The sequence below is a fragment of the Coregonus lavaretus genome (genome assembly GCF_964263955.1).
Source record: "Coregonus lavaretus genome assembly, chromosome: 20".
NCBI classification, from domain to species: domain Eukaryota; kingdom Metazoa; phylum Chordata; class Actinopteri; order Salmoniformes; family Salmonidae; genus Coregonus; species Coregonus lavaretus.
The window spans coordinates 45,835,409-45,855,188 of NC_140007.1; the positions used below are offsets into that span (position 1 = coordinate 45,835,409).

Here is a 19,780-nt window from a genome sequence, read left to right on the forward strand (position 1 = left end):
GCTGTTTAAAGGCACAGTCAACTTAGTGTATGTAAACTTCTGACCCACTGAAATTACTTGTGTTATGCACAAAGTAGATGTCCTAACCGACTTGCTAAAACTATAGTTTGTTAACAAGAAATTTGTGGAGTGGTTGAAAAAACAAGTTTTAATGACTCCAACCTAAGTGTATGTAAACTTCCGACTTCAACTGTACTTAGTATGGACACAGGATGCTTTACATTTTTTATCGTGTTATTAGTTGATGTTAGTTATTAGTCCCATCCTTCAGCTCCATTCAACACCTCCCATCTATCTCTTAACACCATCCATATTGGATTTCTATTTTCCATATATTTTTCAACCGTATTGCTAAAAGTATTATTATATTATTGATCGATTGACTATGACTTTTCAGATCACCCAGTAGTGCTATCTGCAGGGTTAGCTCCAGGTAAATATTGCAATCCTTCAGCCATTCCTGGACCTGTGTCCAAAAACAAGCTACAAATGGACAGTACCAAAACAAATGATCTAATGATTCTGTCTCTTTGCAGCAAAATCTGCAGAGCTGGGAAGATTGTATCCCCCATATAAATAACATTCTATTGGTAGCAATAATTTAAATTCAAAAATCCTAAATGTTAAATCCACCGTTGTTTTGCGTATCAGTTCATAAACACTATGCCATGGAATCGGTACGTCAAAATCTCTTCCCAACTATTTTGCAATCTAGATTGTTCTTTAATGCAGGGCCGACAGACAAGTTCCTTACTTTTTCCCCTTCCACTTTCCTCTTCCATTTTTGCGGTAATGCTGCAATTATTTGGTTGTAATTTTGGGTAGAGCAGACATTTCCATATGTTTTAGTTAGCTGCATGTGCGACATAACTCCACCAGTCATACCGATGATATCATTTACGAAGATTATACCTTTATTTAAAAAAAAATCAAAATATGTTTTTTTTTAATCAATTAATATATTTGAGTTTTACCACAATATTTGTTGCATTATTTGTTCTGTCGTTTCTGGAGGATTAAATTGAAATTCCAACCAACTTTCTATGGCTTGTTTTAGAAATAGTGATATTTGGGAGATTATTTCCTTTTCAAATAACTGAAAGTGAGAGGTTGTAATCTGAATAAAGGGGAAAAAGGCCATTCTTGAACATGGGGTGAGACAATCTTACTAGTTTACTAGAGAACCATTTCGGATTTAAGTATAACTTTTGTATGACTGAAGCTTTTAGTGATAGGTCTAATGCTTTAATATTTAATCAATTCTGTCCTCCGAATTCATATTCATTATATAAATAGGCCTGTTTAATTTTGTCTGGCTTGCGTTCCAAATAAAATGGAATATTTTTTTCTCATATCATTTTTTAAAAACTGTTCACTAGGCGTAGGCAAGACCATAAGCAAATAGGTAAACTGGGATAATAATTGTGGTCCTCTGTAGCTCAGCTGGTAGAGCACGGCGCTTGTAACGCCAGGGTAGTGGGTTCGACCCCCGGGACCACCCATACACAAAAAAATATTATGCACGCATGACTGTAAGTCGCTTTGTATAAAAGCGTCTGCTAAATAGCATATTATTATTTATTATTTACTAAAGAGTTAATCAGGGTGATTTTCCACAAATAGACTGGTATTTACCTTTCCATGGTAGCAAGATCTTATCTATTTTTGCTAACTTTCTATAAAAATGTATTGAAGTGAGATCATTTATTTCCTTTGGGATATGTATTCCGAGTATATCCACATCACCATCAGACCATTTTAGTGGTAAACTACATGGTTATGTAAGTTCTTTATTTTTAGTGATCCATTACGTAATTTAGTACATTTATCGTAATTTGGTTGTAATCCAGAGAGGTTAGAAAATGTATCTAGATCCTCTATGAGGCTGTGGAGGGATTGAAGTTGTGGATTTTAAAGAAAACATGAATCATCAGCGTACAATGACACCTTTGTTTTTAAGCCCTGGATTTCTAATCCCTTGATATTATTGTTGGATCTGATTTTAATAGCTAACATTTCTATGGCCATAATAAATAGATATGCTGATAGTGGACAACCTAGTTTCACTCCTCTTGACAGTTTAAAACTTTCGGAGAAATAGCCATTATTTACTATTTTACACCTAGGGTTACTATACATGATTTTAACCCATTTTATAAGAGATCCTCCAAAATTGAAATGCTCCAGGAATTTATATATAAACTCCAGTCGTACTTTATCAAATGCCTTTTCAAAGTCTGCTATGAATAGCAGGCCTGGCTTCCCAGATTTTTCATTGTGTTCTATTGTTTCCAGTACTTGCCTTATATTATCTCCAATGTATCGTCCATGTAAAAAACCTGTCTGATTAGAAAGAATACCTTTTTAATTCTATGCGCTATACATTTTGCTAGAATTTTTGCATCACAACACTGAAGTGTAAGGGGCGGCAGGTAGCTTAGTGGTTAAGAGCGTTGTGCCAGTAACCGAAAGGTCGCTGGTTCTAATCCCCAAGCCGACTAGGTGAAAAATCTGTCCTGTAAGTCGCTCTGGATAAAGAGCGTCTGCTAAATGACTAAAATGTAAGGGGCCTCCAATGTGTTTAAATGGACAGGATCTTTATATTTCCCACTTGTATCCTGTTTCAGTAATAATTCAATCAGACCACCTTCTTGAGAGTCTGATAATCTACCATTTACATAGGAGTGGTTAAAACATGCTAATAACGGTCCTCTGAGTACATCAAAAAAGGTTTGGTATACCTCGACTGGTATGCCATCCAACCAATGGATTATGATCATTGTATTTAATTTCCATGTTTCTGCGTTGTGAACTAGTTTGAATATTTGCTTAATGAAAACTACAACCCAGCGTCCCACATAGTTCTTGACTTGATTTCTCTCATGAATGATTTGATTTCGCTTTAGAGAAATGGCATGTTGGGCTCACAAAAAAAACGAACTAAATGGAATTCAAGTAATTGAACCGACATGGTCAATTAACCAGAAGAAAACAAATGTTGGTTAATTGCTCAGCACTTCTCCACACACTGACATAGTCGTTTACTGTCCTTTGAGTCATAAACAGGAGTTATAATTTTTACAATGAAGATAACAGCAGTTCATCAATACTCTCTCGCTATCCTTTCATGAATGAATTAATCATGAATGAATTCAAATGCAGTGGTGGTGAGAGTTGGGGGTTCAGGGTAGGGGAGAGAGAGAGAGAGAGTTGGGGGTTCAGGGTAGGGGAGAGAGAGAGCGAGAGTTGGGGGTTCAGGGTGGGGGAGAGAGAGAGAGAGAGTTGGGGTTTCAGGTTGGGGTAGAGATAGCTCAAGACTACAACCCCCAGTGTGTATTATTCGGAGTGTGTATTATTCGGGGGGTGTATTATTCGGGGGGTGTATTATTCGGAGTGTGTGTATTATTCGGAGTGTGTGTATTATTCGGAGTGTGTGTATTATTCGGAGTGTGTGTATTATTCGGGGGGTGTATTATTCGGAGTGTGTATTATTCAGAGTGTGTATTATTCGGAGTGAAACCTGAAAGGACATTAGTAGTTAATGTAGCCGTACTGCCAACCCTCAGCAAAGAGTCCTCTGATCCATGATTGCATGTGTTAATGTTCTCACGCCGCCGTTGATTTCCTGCCAGCCCTTTTGTGCAAAGGATTTATCCCTCGCTTTCTGACAGAGCTAACACACGCACACACACACACACAACACACAACACACTTAGAATAATACACACACTCTCAGTATAACACACACACGCACATACACACAGCCCAGGCGCTGAATGTTTGATTAAAGTTCAATTGACTCCTCCAGCGGCAGGGCGAGGAACCATTTCGGTCCCTATTTGTAGCAGCAAAGCTCTCCCCGACATGTTCTTTTGTTCCCATTGAGCCGCCTGCCACCCAGGCAGCCCCAACAGCACTGCTCCTAATACCCCATCATTCAGCCAGCCATTCTGCCTCCCGCTCTCCCGGCCTCCCAGCCTCCCTGCCTAATCCTGCAACTGACAGACACACACAACCACAGCAGCGCGGCACAAACACACCCGGCTGCAAGCAAAACCTGGCATGGAGTCATGGTCTCAGTGACCTGGAGTCGTGGACTCAGTGACCTGGAGTCATGGACTCAGTGAGTCATGGGCTCAGTACAATCCAAAGCACTGTGGTATTTTCCTCGTTATGTGACACAGTGGCTGTTAGATCATCTAATAGCTAACTTGGATGTTAGTACATTAGGGAATGATTTACCATGTCTGAAATGTTTCCACTAGGATGTTTTTCAGCAACGGTGACAGTTAGTTTAGAGGCCCTCATTTTGGCCCCAGAGACTAAATGTTGCTGTTTTAAAGCAAATTTCCTGCAATTCTACACAGTTTGCCATGGAGTGGAGAGGCAGGTTTACCGTTTTAAAACTAGTTTCCTGCAATTCTACACATTTTGTCATGGGGCAGAGAGAACTACAAGAAATTGGAGAGTCATTGTGAATGTTAATGTGTGGGTGCGCTCTGTTTTCACCTGGTTCCTACACGAGTAAGATACACAGTTCAGCGTGCTCGTTCCTTATCCTCCCTCTCTCCGTGTCCTATACGGGGGGAGTTGATAACCTTCTACTACTGCTATATGAGTGTGTGTTCTGTGGTCCTCATGGTGTGCTTTTCCTCTTTGCCTTTCAGGGTGAGTTGATAACCTTCTACTACTACTGGAAGAAGACTCCTGAGGCAGCGTCGTCCCGAGCCCACCGTAGACACCGCCGCCAGCCTGTGTTCCGACGCATCAAGACGCGCACCGCCTCCACCCCCGTCAACATCCCATCTAGACCACCCTCCTCAGAGTTCTGTAAGTAGTATCCTAACCCTAACCCGTACCGCCTCCAGCCCCATCAACATCCCATCTAGACCACCCTCCTCAGAGTTCTGTAAGTAGGAACAGTTATGTTGCCATAGAAATATAATGATGAATGTCAAAGCCCTATCGAGCAGGCGAGGACAGAGAAACCACTCACACAGGCCACTAAATATGGTCAGTTTCTGGTTACTCCGGGTACATTTTACCCTTTTAAAAGGCTTGTAAGCGACTCAAATGACAAGAACAGGTTTGGCAAAAATAATACTGTGTTAGAGGTAGAGCAAATGGTTACCACTAGTAGAATGGCAGCATTGCATTGATAACACTAGTAGTATGGCAGCATTGCATTGATAACACTAGTAGTATGGCAGCATTGCATTGATAACACTAGTAGTATGGCAGCATTGCATTGATAACACTAGTAGTATGGCAGCATTGCATTGATAACACTAGTAGTATGGCAGCATTGCATTGATAACACTAGTAGTATGGCAGCATTGCATTGATAACACTAGTAGTATGGCAGCATTGCATTGATAACACTAGTAGTATGGCAGCATTGCATTGATAACACTAGTAGTATGGCAGCATTGCATTGATAACACTAGTAGTATGGCAGCATTGCATTGATAACACTAGTAGTATGGCAGCATTGCATTGATAACACTAGTAGTATGGCAGCATTGCATTGATAACACTAGTAGTATGGCAGCATTGCATTGATAACACTAGTAGTATGGCAGCATTGCATTGATAACACTAGTAGTATGGCAGCATTGCATTGATAACACTAGTAGTATGGCAGCATTGCATTGATAACACTAGTAGTATGGCAGCATTGCATTGATAACACGAGTAGTATGGCAGCATTGCATTGATAACACTAGTAGTATGGCAGCATTGCATTGATAACACTAGTAGTATGGCAGCATTGCATTGATAACACTAGTGAGAGGTTTAGAACAGTACTATTGGTGTTTGATAACCATGTGTGTTCTGTTCTCCTCCAGTGGATCTAAGCTCAGCCAGTGAAGATGACTTCGACAGTGAAGACAGTGAGCAGGAACTGAAGGGATACGCCTGCCGACACTGTTTCACCACCAGTAAGATGATGCACGCACACACACACACACACTCAAACACGCTGAAACACAAGACACGCTCACTTTCTCTCACACACAGATATACACACACCGTCATATGGACCTGTGATCCTCATGATATTGTGTGATCAGTAGGAATCCCACCTCCTACAGAGAGAGGACTGTGTGTCTGGAGCGTTGGGAGCCTGCCTGAGTACATCAAATTACAGCTGACAGCCCATCTCTCTACCTCATTATCACACACACAGCTGGTTATCTCTGGTCTCCCCTAACTGGCAGAGCCAAGAAGTGATTTCAGATGTACACCTGTCTGTCTGAGTGGTATATCTCTGAGTACACCCCAGTGGTTTCAGATGTACACCTGTCTGTCTGAGTGATTTAATGACTCGTTTGTTAGTAGAGTATCTGTCAGTGACTGTGTAAGACCTCTCTCACCATTGTAAACCACACCACTGTCTCTCTCAGCCTCTAAGGGACTGGCACCACGGTGTCAACATTAAAACAGGCTTTATACATCCAGATGTAGCAGACTATACCCCGTCTCTGACTAACAGAAAGCGCTATCTCGATGACTAAATAAATGTCCTGTCTCCGTCTCTCTCTCAGCCTCTAAGGACTGGCACCACGGTGGCAGAGAGAACATCTTGTTGTGTACAGACTGTCGTATCCACTTTAAGAAGTACGGCGAGCTGCCCCCCATCGAGAAGCCAGTGGACCCGCCCCCGTTCATGTTCAAACCTGTCAAAGAGGATGAGGATGGACTCAGCGGGAAGCATAGCATGAAGACCAGACGCAACAGAGGATCGGTACGGAGTACACACACACACACACACAGTCACACACACACACACACACACACACACACAGACACACAGTCACACACACACACACACACACAGACACCGTCACACACACACACAGACAGTCTCTCTCTCTCTAGTTCTCTTTCTCTCTATCAGTCTCTCTCTCTCTTTCTGTCTCTAGTTCTCTCTCTTTCTCTCTCGCTGTCTCTAGTTCTCTCTGTCTCTCTCTCTTTCTCTCTCTCTTTCTCTCTCGCTCTCTCTGTCTCTCTCTCTTTCTCTCTCTCTTTCTCTCTCGCTGTCTCTAGTTCTCTGTCTCTCTTTCTCTCTCGCTGTCTCTAGTTCTGTCTCTCTCTCTCTCTCTCTCTTTCTCTCTCGCTGTCTCTAGTTCTCTCTCTCTCTCTCTCTTTCTCTCTCACTGTCTCTAGTTCTCTCTCTCTCTCTCTCTTTCTCTCTCACTGTCTCTAGTTCTCTCTCTCTCTCTCTCTTTCTCTAGTTCTCTCTCTTTCTCTAGTTCTCTCTCTGTCTCTCTTTCTCTCTCGCTGTCTCTAGTTCTCTCTCTTTCTCTCTCGCTGTCTCTAGTTCTGTCTCTCTCTCTCTCTCTCTCTTTCTCTCTCGCTGTCTCTAGTTCTCTCTGTCTCTATTAGTCTCTCTCTCTCTTTCTGTCTCTAGTTCTCTCTCTGTCTCTCTCTTTCTCTCTCGCTGTCTCTAGTTCTCTCTCTTTCTCTCTCGCTGTCTCTAGTTCTGTCTCTCTCTCTCTCTCTCTTTCTCTCTCGCTGTCTCTAGTTCTCTCTGTCTCTATTAGTCTCTCTCTCTCTTTCTGTCTCTAGTTCTCTCTCTGTCTCTCTCTTTCTCTCTCGCTGTCTCTAGTTCTCTCTCTTTCTCTCTCGCTGTCTCTAGTTCTGTCTCTCTCTCTCTCTCTCTCTTTCTCTCTCGCTGTCTCTAGTTCTCTCTGTCTCTATTAGTCTCTCTCTCTTTCTGTCTCTAGTTCTCTCTGTCTCTCTCTCTCGCTGTCTCTAGTTCTCTCTCTTTCTCTCTCGCTGTCTCTAGTTCTCTCTGTCTCTATTAGTCTCTCTCTCTCTTTCTGTCTCTAGTTCTCTCTGTCTCTCTTTCTCTCTCGCTGTCTCTAGTTCTCTCTCTCTCTTTCTCTCTCGCTGTCTCTAGTTCTCTCTGTCTCTCTTTCTCTCTCGCTGTCTCTAGTTCTCTCTGTCTCTCTTTCTCTCTCGCTGTCTCTAGTTCTCTGTCTCTCTCTCTCTCTCTCTTTCTCTCTCGCTGTCTCTAGTTCTCTCTCTCTCTCTCTTTCTCTCTCGCTGTCTCTAGTTCTCTCTGTCTCTATCAGTCTCTCTCTCTTTCTCTCTCGCTGTCTCTAGTTCTCTGTCTCTCTCTCTTTCTCTCTCTTTCTGTCTCTTGTTCTCTCTCTGTCTCTCTCTCTTTCTCTCTCTTTCTGTCTCTATCAGTCTCTCTCTCTAGTTCTCTTTCTGTCTCTATCAGTCTCTCTCTCTAGTTCTCTCTCTCTCTCTCTCTCTTTCTCTCTCGCTGTCTCTAGTTCTCTCTCTCTCTCTTTCTCTCTCGCTGTCTCTAGTTCTCTCTCTCTCTCTTTCTCTCTCGCTGTCTCTAGTTCTCTGTCTCTCTCTCTCTCTCTCTCTTTCTCTCTCGCTGTCTCTAGTTCTCTCTCTCTCTCTTTCTCTCTCGCTGTCTCTAGTTCTCTGTCTCTATCAGTCTCTCTCTTTCTGTCTCTTGTTCTCTCTCTGTCTCTCTCTCTTTCTCTCTCTCTAGTTCTCTTTCTGTCTCTATCAGTCTCTCTCTCTAGTTCTCTTTCTGTCTCTATCAGTCTCTCTCTCTAGTTCTCTTTCTGTCTCTATCAGTCTCTCTCTCACACTTTTATTCTGCATGGAGGGACTTATACTCACAGTACACATTCATCAACACACACTATCATCCACACGCACATTCATCAACACACACTATCAAGTAATTTTTGGCCTGTGTTCCCTTGGCCTGTGTTCCCTTGCTCCGTGGTAATTCTGGTTTTGGCCTGTGTTCCCTTGGCCTGTGTTCCCTTGGCCTGTGTTCCCTTGCTCCGTGGTAATTCTGGTTTTGGCCTGTGTTCCCTTGCTCCGAGGTAATTCTGGTTTTGGCCTGTGTTCCCTTGCTCCGTGGTAATTCTGGTTTTGGCCTGTGTTCCCTTGCTCCGTGGTAATTCTGGTTTTGGCCTGTGTTCCCTTGCTCCGTGGTAATTCTGGTTTTGGCCTGTGTTCCCTTGCTCCGTGGTAATTCTGATTTTGGCCTGTGTTCCCTTGCCCCGTGTGTGTGTAGATGTCGACGCTCCGTAGTGGCCGTAAGAAGCAGACAGCCAGTCCTGATGGACGAGCGTCTCCAACCAATGAGGACCTGCGGTGTAGTGGCCGTACCTCCCCCTCCGCAGCCTCCACAGACAGCACTGACAGCAAGACCGATCCCATGAAGAAACCCAGCAAGGTAGAGTACACATACAGAGACACACCCACAAAGACACACACACACACACACACACACAAAGACACACACACACACACACAGAGACACACACACACACACAGAGACACACACACACACACAGAGAGACACACACACAGAGACACACAAAGACACACACACAGAGACACACACACAGAGAGACAGAGACACACACACACACACACACACACACACAGAGACACACACACACACAGAGACACACACACACAGACAGACACACACACACACACACACAGAGACACACACACACACACACAGAGACACACACACACAGAGACACACACACACAGACACACACACACACACAGAGACACACAGAGACACACACACAGAGACACACAAAGACACACACACACACAGAGAGACACACACACACACACAGAGACACACACACACACACACACACACACAGAGACACACACACACACACACAGAGACACACACAGAGACACACACACACATAGAGACACACACAGAGAGACACACGCAGACACAGACACACAGAAAGACACACACACACAGAGAGAGAGAGACACAGACAGACACACACACACAGAGACACAGACAGACACACACAGAGATACACACACACACTACCGGTCAAAAGTTTGGACACACCTACTCATTCAACGGTTTTTCTTTATTTTTAAAATTTTCTACATTGTAAAATAATAGTGAAGACATCAAAACTATTTAATAACACATATGGAATCATGTAGTAACCAGAAAAGTGTTAAACAAGTGTAGTGTATATAAACTCAGCAAAAAAAGAAACTTTTTCAGGACCTTGTCTTTCAAAGATAATTCGTAAAAATCCAAGTAACTTCACAGATCTTTATTGTAAAGATTTCCCATGCTTGTTCAATGAACCATAAACAATTAATGAACATGCACCTGTGGAACGGTCGTTAAGACACTAACAGCTTACAGACGGTAGGCAATTAAGGTCACTGTTATGAAAACTTAGGACACTAAAGAGGCCTTTCTACTGACTCTGAAAAACACCAAAAGAAAGATGCCCAGGGTCCCTGCTCATCTGCGTGAACATGCCTAAGGCATGCTGCAAGGAGGCATGAGGACTGCAGATGTGGCCAGGGCAATAAATTGCAATGTCCGTCCTGTGAGACGCCTAAGACAGCGCTACAGGGAGACAGGGCGGACAGCTGATTGTCCTCGCAGTGGCAGACCTCGTGTAACAACACCTGCACAGGATCGGTACATCCGAACATCACACCTGCGGGACAGGTACAGGATGGCAACAACAGCTGCCCGAGTTACACCAGGAACGCACAATCCCTCCATCAGTGCTCAGACTGTCCGCAATAGGCTGAGAGAGGCTGGACTGAGGGCTTGTAGGCTTGTTGTAAGGCAGGTCCTCACCAGACATCACTGGCAACAACGTCACCTATGGGCACAAACCCACCGTCGCTGGACCAGACAGGACTGGCAGAAAAGTGCTCTTCACTGACGAGTCGCGGTTTTGTCTCACCAGGGGTGATGGTCGGATTCGCGTTTATCGTCAAAGGAATGAGCATTACACCGAGGCCTGTACTCTGGAGCGGGATCGATTTGGTGGTGGAGGGTCCGTCATGGTCTGGGGCGGTGTGTCACAGCATCATCGGACTGAGCTTGTTGTCATTGCAGGCAATCTCAACGCTGTGCATTACAGGGAAGACATCCTCCTCCCTCATGTGGTACTCTTCCTGCAGGCTCATCCTGACATGACCCTCCAGCATGACAATGCCACCAGCCATACTGCTCGTTCTGTGCGTGATTTCCTGCAAGACAGGAATGTTAGTGTTCTGCCATGGCCAGCGAAGAGCCCGGATCTCAATCCCATTGAGCACCTCTGGGACCTGTTGGATCGGAGGGTGAGGGCTAGGGCAATTCCTCCCAGAAATGTCCTGGAACTTGCAGGTGCCTTGGTGGAAGAGTGGGGTAACATCTCACAGCAAGAACTGGCACATCTGGTGCAGTCCATGTGGAAGGGGATGCACTGTAGTACTTAATGCAGCTGGTGGCCACACCAGATACTGACTGTTACTTTTGATTTTGACCACCCCTTTGTTCAGGGACACATTATTCCATTTCTGTTAGTCACATATCTGTGGAACTTGTTCAATTTATGTCTCAGTTGTTGAACTTGTTATGTTCATACAAATATTTACACATGTTAAGTTTGCTGAAAATAAACGCAGTTGACAGTGAGAGGACGTTTCTTTTTTTGCTGAGTTTACATACATACACATGTATAGACTCACAATCTCACAAACAGGCTTGCTCATGAGTGTTTAGGTCCTTAGCACTCTGTATCATTCAGATTCTTTACCAGGTGAATATGTATGAAAGCCTGATTGGAAATTACAGTAATGATATGATGGATGGATTGATTGATTGATTGATTGATTGTCATCAGAAGATTAAGGAAGAGTCTCCTATGAAGAGTGCCAAACGCCAGAGAGAGAAGGGAGGAGCCTCAGACACAGAAGACGCAGACAACAGGACAAGCGTCAAAAAGTCCAAGACGCAGGTGACATCACTAGTACATCTCATACCAGTGTTTGTTGGGTAGCTGTGCGGGTTGAGGAATAGTGTCTAATGTCTGGGTTTGGGCTGTGTTGTGGAAATGACAAAGAGGCCAGGGCCTTTATGCACAAAGCCTCTCAGAGTAGGAGTGCTGATCTAGGACCAGGTTTGCCTTTTAGATCAAAATGAATAAGACAGGAGAGACCTGATCCTAGATCAACACTCCTACTCTGAGACGCTTTAGATACGGGCCCTATATGTTATTACAGTGCTAATACCAAGCCTTTTAGTTCTCGTCATTTGATATTTATTCGCCCCAAGTGTAAGGAGATGTGTTCATGATAACAACCATTGTGGGGTATGGAATTCACGCCTCTCTTCGCTGTTCCGCAGGAGCTGGGTCGGTCCGACTCGCCGTCGGAGGGCGAGGGCGAGGGCGAGAGCTCCGACGGGCGTAGCGTCAACGAGGAGTGTAGCAGTGACGCTAAAGACATTGACCAGGACAACCGCAGCTCCTCGCCTTCCATCCCCAGCCCCCGAGACGGGGAGAGCGACTCGGACTCCTCCGCCCAGCAACAGCTGCTCCTACTGCAGAGACAGGAGAGGGAGAGGGAGAGGGTGAGAGAGGGACAGGGGCAGTCACAGCACCCTCCGGTTATCCAGCCCTGTCAGCCAGGGACCTCCGGTGGTCGCTCCACCACCCCTCCATTACAACCCACGTCCTCCTCAGCTCCCTCACTGGTCCCCTCCTCCTCCGCACCCCCCACTTCTCTTCCACTGCCTCTACCGCCTCCCATGCCCCAACAGGCCGGCCCCCTCTCTCTCATCCAATCAGGGGCGTCCCTCCTCCCCCAGAGGCGGCCCTCCCCCTCGCCTCATTCTCCACAGCAGGGGATGTCTCAGGTTCCACCCCTAGGACCGCCAGGCTCCACCCAGTTGCTACCGAGCGCGCTCCACGGCCCGCTACCCCACCCATCATCCATGCCCCACCCACTCCAGACTGGCCCCTCCCACCTACCCCACCCTCACTCCCTGCCCCCTCAAAGCTTCCCATTGGGCCCCCAGTCTCAGGTCCCGCCCTCCCCGCTGCCTCTCAGCCAATCGCAGCAGCCGTCTCACAGGGCCCACACCCCCCCCAGCCAATCATCGTCATCCCAGGGTGGCTTGTCCAATCAGCCGCCCCGCGAGCAGCCCCTACCCCCCGCCCCTTCCATGTCCATGCCCCACATCAAGCCACCTCCCACCACCCCCATCCCCCACATGCCCAACCGCGACCCTCAGTCCCACAAACACGGGCCTCCACACCTCTCAGTGCCCCCCTTCCCCCAGATGCCCTCCAACCTGCCCCCTCCACCTGCCCTCAAGCCCCTCTCCTCCCTGTCCACCCACCACCCTCCCCCTGCCCACCCTCCTCCCCTCCAGCTCATGCCCCAGGGCCCAAGCCAGCAGCTCCAGCCTCCATCGGCCCAGCCCCCTGTCCTCACCCAGTCCCAGAATCTCCCCCCTTCAGAGAGAGAGCGAGGCAGCCAGCACCACCCTACTCCTCCGCCTCCTCTACCCCCCTCCGGACCATCACCGTCCTCCCACCCCAACACACCCCAACAGCCCCCGTTCCCTCCTCACCCCTTCGCCCCCGTCCTGCCCCTCTCCTCCGCTGGCTGCCCTCCCCCCTCCTCCTCTCTACCTCCAGTCCTCCAGCCTCCTCCCTCTTCCTCCTCCTCCATCTCCATGCCCCTCCCAGCCTCCGTCGGCTCCGCCTGCCCAGGTCCCGCCCTCCCACCTGTACACATCAAGGAGGAACCTCTCGACGAATCAGAGGAGCCCGAGAGCCCTCCGCCCCCTCCGCGGAGCCCCTCCCCCGAGCCTACCATCGTCAACACGCCCAGCCATGCCAGCCAGTCAGCACGGTATGACCTGAAGCGAGCGCACACACACACTGTCTGAACACACACACACACACACACACACACACTGTCTGAACACACACACACACACACACACACACACACACACACACACACAATTGTCTATTTGAATGTGACTACCTGTTGTGTTTCAGTGGCTCTCAGATCACCAATGAATAGTAATGAGTCTTAATAGAGGGAGAGAGAATCTGTTAAGAGGTAGAGAGAATCTGTTAAGAGGTAGAGAGAATCTGTTAAGAGGTAGAGAGAATCTGTTAAGAGGTAGAGAGAATCTGTTAAGAGGTAGAGAGAATCTGTAAAGAGGGAGAGAGAATCTGTTAAGAGGTAGAGAGAATCTGTTAAGAGGTAGAGAGAATCTGTTAAGAGGTAGAGAGAATCTGTTAAGAGGTAGAGAGAATCTGTTAAGAGGTAGAGAGAATCTGTTAAGAGGTAGAGAGAATCTGTTAAGAGGTAGAGAGGAGAGAATCTGTTAAGAGGTAGAGAGAATCTGTAAAGAGGTAGAGAGAATCTGTTAAGAGGTAGAGAGAATCTGTTAAGAGGTAGAGAGAATCTGTTAAGAGGTAGAGAGAATCTGTAAAGAGGGAGAGAGAATCTGTAAAGAGGGAGAGAGAATCTGTTAAGAGGTAGAGAGAATCTGTTAAGAGGTAGAGAGAATCTGTTAAGAGGTAGAGAGAATCTGTTAAGAGGTAGAGAGAATCTGTTAAGAGGGAGAGAGAATCTGTTAAGAGGGAGAGAGAATCTGTTAAGAGGTAGAGAGAATCTGTTAAGAGGTAGAGAGAATCTGTTAAGAGGTAGAGAGAATCTGTTAGAGGTAGAGAGAATCTGTTAAGAGGGAGAGAGAATCTGTTAAGAGGTAGAGAGAATCTGTTAAGAGGTAGAGAGAATCTGTTAAGAGGTAGAGAGAATCTGTTAAGAGGGAGAGAGAATCTGTTAAGAGGGAGAGAGAATCTGTTAAGAGGTAGAGAGAATCTGTTAAGAGGTAGAGAGAATCTGTTAAGAGGTAGAGAGAATCTGTTAGAGGTAGAGAGAATCTGTAAAGAGGTAGAGAGAATCTGTAAAGAGGTAGAGAGAATCTGTTAAGAGGTAGAGAGAATCTGTTAAGAGGTAGAGAGGAGAGAATCTGTTAAGAGGTAGAGAGAATCTGTAAAGAGGTAGAGAGAATCTGTTAAGAGGTAGAGAGAATCTGTTAAGAGGTAGAGAGAATCTGTTAAGAGGTAGAGAGAATCTGTAAAGAGGGAGAGAGAATCTGTAAAGAGGGAGAGAGAATCTGTTAAGAGGTAGAGAGAATCTGTTAAGAGGTAGAGAGAATCTGTTAAGAGGTAGAGAGAATCTGTTAAGAGGTAGAGAGAATCTGTTAAGAGGTAGAGAGAATCTGTTAAGAGGTAGAGAGAATCTGTTAAGAGGTAGAGAGAATCTGTTAAGAGGTAGAGAGAATCTGTTAAGAGGTAGAGAGAATCTGTTAAGAGGTAGAGAGAATCTGTTAAGAGGTAGAGAGAATCTGTTAAGAGGTAGAGAGAATCTGTTAAGAGGTAGAGAGAATCTGTTAAGAGGTAGAGAGAATCTGTTAAGAGGTAGAGAGAATCTGTAAAGAGGGAGAGAGAATCTGTAAAGAGGGAGAGAGAATCTGTTAAGAGGTAGAGAGAGAATCTGTAAAGAGGGAGAGAGAATCTGTTAAGAGGTAGAGAGAATCTGTTAAGAGGGAGAGAGAATCTGTTAAGAGGGAGAGAGGAGAGAATCTGTTAAGAGGTAGAGAGGAGAGAATCTGTTAAGAGGTAGAGAGAATCTGTTAAGAGGTAGAGAGAATCTGTTAAGAGGTAGAGAGAATCTGTTAAGAGGTAGAGAGAATCTGTAAAGAGGGAGAGAGAATCTGTAAAGAGGGAGAGAGAATCTGTTAAGAGGGAGAGAGAATCTGTTAAGAGGTAGAGAGAATCTGTTAAGAGGTAGAGAGAATCTGTTAAGAGGGAGAGAGAATCTGTTAAGAGGGAGAGAGAATCTGTTAAGAGGTAGAGAGAATCTGTTAGAGGTAGAGAGAATCTGTTAGAGGTAGAGAGAATCTGTTAAGAGGTAGAGAGAATCTGTTAAGAGGTAGAGAGAATCTGTTAAGAGGTAGAGAGAATCTGTTAGAGGTAGAGAGAATCTGTTAGAGGTAGAGAGAATCTGTTAAGAGGTAGAGAGAATCTGTTAAGAGGTAGAGAGAATCTGTTAAGAGGTAGAGAGAATCTGTTAAGAGGTAGAGAGAATCTGTTAAGAGGTAGAGAGAATCTGTTAAGAGGTAGAGAGAATCTGTTAAGAGGTAGAGAGAATCTGTTAAGAGGTAGAGAGAATCTGTTAAGAGGGAGAGAGAATCTGTTAAGAGGGAGAGAGAATCTGTTAAGAGGTAGAGAGAATCTGTTAGAGGTAGAGAGAGAATCTGTAAAGAGGGAGAGAGAATCTGTAAAGAGGTAGAGAGAATCTGTTAAGAGGTAGAGAGAGAATCTGTAAAGAGGTAGAGAGAATCTGTTAAGAGGGAGAGAGAATCTGTAAAGAGGTAGAGAGAATCTGTAAAGAGGTAGAGAGAATCTGTTAAGAGGTAGAGAGAATCTGTTAAGAGGTAGAGAGGAGAGAATCTGTTAAGAGGTAGAGAGGAGAGAATCTGTTAAGAGGTAGAGAGAATCTGTTAAGAGGTAGAGAGAATCTGTTAAGAGGTAGAGAGAATCTGTTAAGAGGTAGAGAGAATCTGTAAAGAGGGAGAGAGAATCTGTAAAGAGGGAGAGAGAATCTGTTAAGAGGTAGAGAGAGAATCTGTAAAGAGGGAGAGAGAATCTGTTAAGAGGTAGAGAGAATCTGTTAAGAGGGAGAGAGAATCTGTTAAGAGGTAGAGAGGAGAGAATCTGTTAAGAGGTAGAGAGGAGAGAATCTGTTAAGAGGTAGAGAGAATCTGTTAAGAGGTAGAGAGAATCTGTTAAGAGGTAGAGAGAATCTGTTAAGAGGTAGAGAGAATCTGTAAAGAGGGAGAGAGAATCTGTAAAGAGGGAGAGAGAATCTGTTAAGAGGGAGAGAGAATCTGTTAAGAGGTAGAGAGAATCTGTTAAGAGGTAGAGAGAATCTGTTAAGAGGGAGAGAGAATCTGTTAAGAGGGAGAGAGAATCTGTTAAGAGGTAGAGAGAATCTGTTAGAGGTAGAGAGAATCTGTTAGAGGTAGAGAGAATCTGTTAAGAGGTAGAGAGAATCTGTTAAGAGGTAGAGAGAATCTGTTAAGAGGTAGAGAGAATCTGTTAGAGGTAGAGAGAATCTGTTAGAGGTAGAGAGAATCTGTTAAGAGGTAGAGAGAATCTGTTAAGAGGTAGAGAGAATCTGTTAAGAGGTAGAGAGAATCTGTTAAGAGGTAGAGAGAATCTGTTAAGAGGTAGAGAGAATCTGTTAAGAGGTAGAGAGAATCTGTTAAGAGGTAGAGAGAATCTGTTAAGAGGTAGAGAGAATCTGTTAAGAGGGAGAGAGAATCTGTTAAGAGGGAGAGAGAATCTGTTAAGAGGTAGAGAGAATCTGTTAGAGGTAGAGAGAATCTGTTAGAGGTAGAGAGAATCTGTTAAGAGGTAGAGAGAATCTGTTAAGAGGTAGAGAGAATCTGTTAAGAGGTAGAGAGAATCTGTTAAGAGGTAGAGAGAATCTGTTAAGAGGTAGAGAGAATCTGTTAAGAGGTAGAGAGAATCTGTAAAGAGGTAGAGAGAATCTCATCAGCACAGAGATATGGAGTGGTTAGACTAGAGATACTGTTGAATAATCAGCTAACTTGCCAAAGGCTATTTATTCTCATCAGATATTCAATTACATCCATTTTCTGTTGAATTTGGTCTAAAGACGCAGTCTCTTCGTGGCTTGCCATTTAGATGTATGTATCACATTTTCTATGCTAATGTTTTTTTGTGATTTACACATTTTAAGAAAATGGGTGTTCATGAAGAATGCTATTGACTCATGAATACAAGTCATATGAGCCTTATGATAATTGTGATGTTAGCAAGCTGTGAATCCTGGAATATTTTATGTGTATTTCCATGAAGTGTTGTTAGCTAAACTTTACTTATATATTAATGTGTATTTCCATGTTATTTTCCATTGTGTGTCTAGGTTCTACAAGCACCTGGACCGGGGCTACAACACGTGTGCTAGAACAGACTTCTACTTCACGCCTCTGGCTGCGTCTAAACTGGCCAAGAAGAGGGCGGAAGCACTGGAGCGGGCCAAGAGGGAGGCGGAGCAGAAAGCCCGGGAGGAGAAGGAGAGGGAGAAGGAACGGGAGAGGGAACGGGAAAGAGAGAAGGAACAGGAGAGAGCGGCGGTGAGTGTTCGGTCTAGTTTGTCTCTTGCTTAACTTCACACTGCGAAAAGAAAACACATTCTGTTCTAAAACATCCTACATGTTTCTCATTCCCACTGGAGTATTTCTTTAACCTTTCCCTTACAACCTGTTATAACCTCCTTATAACCTGTTACAACCTATTATAACCTCCTTATAACCTGTTACAACCTATTATAACCTTATGACCTGTTATAACATAATCTGTTACAACCTATTATAATATTTTTATAATATGTTACAACCTATTATAACCTCCTTATAACCTGTTACAACCACCTTAAAACCGATTATAACCGTATGACCTGTTTCAACCTATTATAACCGCTGTATAACCTGTTACAACCACCTTACAACCTATTATAACCTCCTTATAACTTGTTACAACCTATTATAACCTCCTCATAACCTGTTACAACCTATTATAACCTCCTCATAACCTGTTACAACCTATTATAACCTCCTCATAACCTGTTACAACCTATTATAACCTCCTCATAACCTGTTACAACCTATTATAACTTCCTTAACCTGTTACAACCTATTATAACTTCCTTAACCTGTTACAACCACCTTACAACCTATACCCTTCTTACATGTTATGCCCTCTTTATAACATGTTATAACCTCCCTGTGTGTGTGTGTGACGTCTCCACATATCTATTTGTTACAGAAAGCCTCCAGTTCGTGTCACGACGGCCGTATGGGCGACTCCCAGATGGTTGGCTCCGCCCACATGCGTCCTCCCTTCGACGGCCCCCCCACCTCCATCGCCGCGGTGCCCCCTTACATCGGCCCCGACACGCCCGCCCTGCGCACCCTCAGCGAGTATGCCCGCCCTCACGTCATGTCCCCAACCAATAGGAACCACCCCTTCTTCGTCTCCCTCAACCCCAACGACCCCCTGATGGCCTATCACATGCCTGGCCTCTACAACGCCGACCCGGGCATGCGGGAGCGCGAGCTGCGGGAGCGGGAGATGAGAGAGAGAGAGATGAGGGAGAGGGAGCTGAGAGAGAGGATGAAGCCTGGGTTCGAACACAAACCCCCGGAGCTAGAAGGCATGCACCCCTCGGCTAACCCCATGGAGCACTTCGCCCGGCATGGCGCCATCTCCTTACCCCCCATGGCGGGACCACACCCCTTCGCCTCCTTCCACCACGGCCTCAACCCCCTGGAGAGGGAGCGTTTGGCGCTGGCTGCGGGACCCCAGCTCAGACCGGACATGAGCTACCCGGAGCGGCTGGCGGCGGAGAGGCTGCATGCTGAGAGGATGGCGGCGGTGGCTAACGACCCTATCGCCAGGCTTCAGATGTTCAACATCACGCCTCATCATCACCAGCACTCCCACATCCACTCACACCTACACCTGCACCAGCAGGACTCGCTGCACCAAGGTGACACGCCTGGCCATACATAAACATTATTACTAGATTAAGATCAAGTTCAAGTTTATTTGCCACTTCTAGTGAAGCATTTATATCAATATAATACTGATGATTAAAACAATACTGTAAGCAAATATGGCAATATATACAGTGCATTCGGAAAGTATTCAGACCCCTTGACTTTTTCCACATTTTGTGACGTTACAGCCTTATTCTAAAATGGATTCCAAAAAAATTTCCTCATAAATCTTCACACTATACCCCATAATGACAAAGCAAAAACAGGTTTTTAGATTTTTTTAAACTAATGTATTAAAAATACAAAACTGAAATATCACATTTCCAT

The 19,780-nt window shown here is 45.1% G+C and overlaps 1 protein-coding gene across 3 annotated transcripts in view; it reads left to right on the forward strand.

The window, feature by feature from the left end:
• rerea (arginine-glutamic acid dipeptide (RE) repeats a) overlaps positions 1 to 19,780 on the forward strand; it is a 104,153-nt gene that overhangs the window by 73,294 nt on the left and 11,079 nt on the right. For all 3 annotated transcript variants that reach the window (XM_084184241.1, XM_084184242.1, XM_084184240.1), the window contains exons 7-14: positions 4,668 to 4,830; positions 5,850 to 5,942; positions 6,549 to 6,748; positions 9,059 to 9,220; positions 11,676 to 11,789; positions 12,179 to 13,692; positions 17,818 to 18,028; positions 18,720 to 19,443. In XM_084184241.1, the coding sequence (XP_084040367.1) occupies positions 4,668 to 4,830; positions 5,850 to 5,942; positions 6,549 to 6,748; positions 9,059 to 9,220; positions 11,676 to 11,789; positions 12,179 to 13,692; positions 17,818 to 18,028; positions 18,720 to 19,443 (3,181 nt within the window). The remainder of the gene's footprint in view (positions 1 to 4,667; positions 4,831 to 5,849; positions 5,943 to 6,548; positions 6,749 to 9,058; positions 9,221 to 11,675; positions 11,790 to 12,178; positions 13,693 to 17,817; positions 18,029 to 18,719; positions 19,444 to 19,780) is intronic.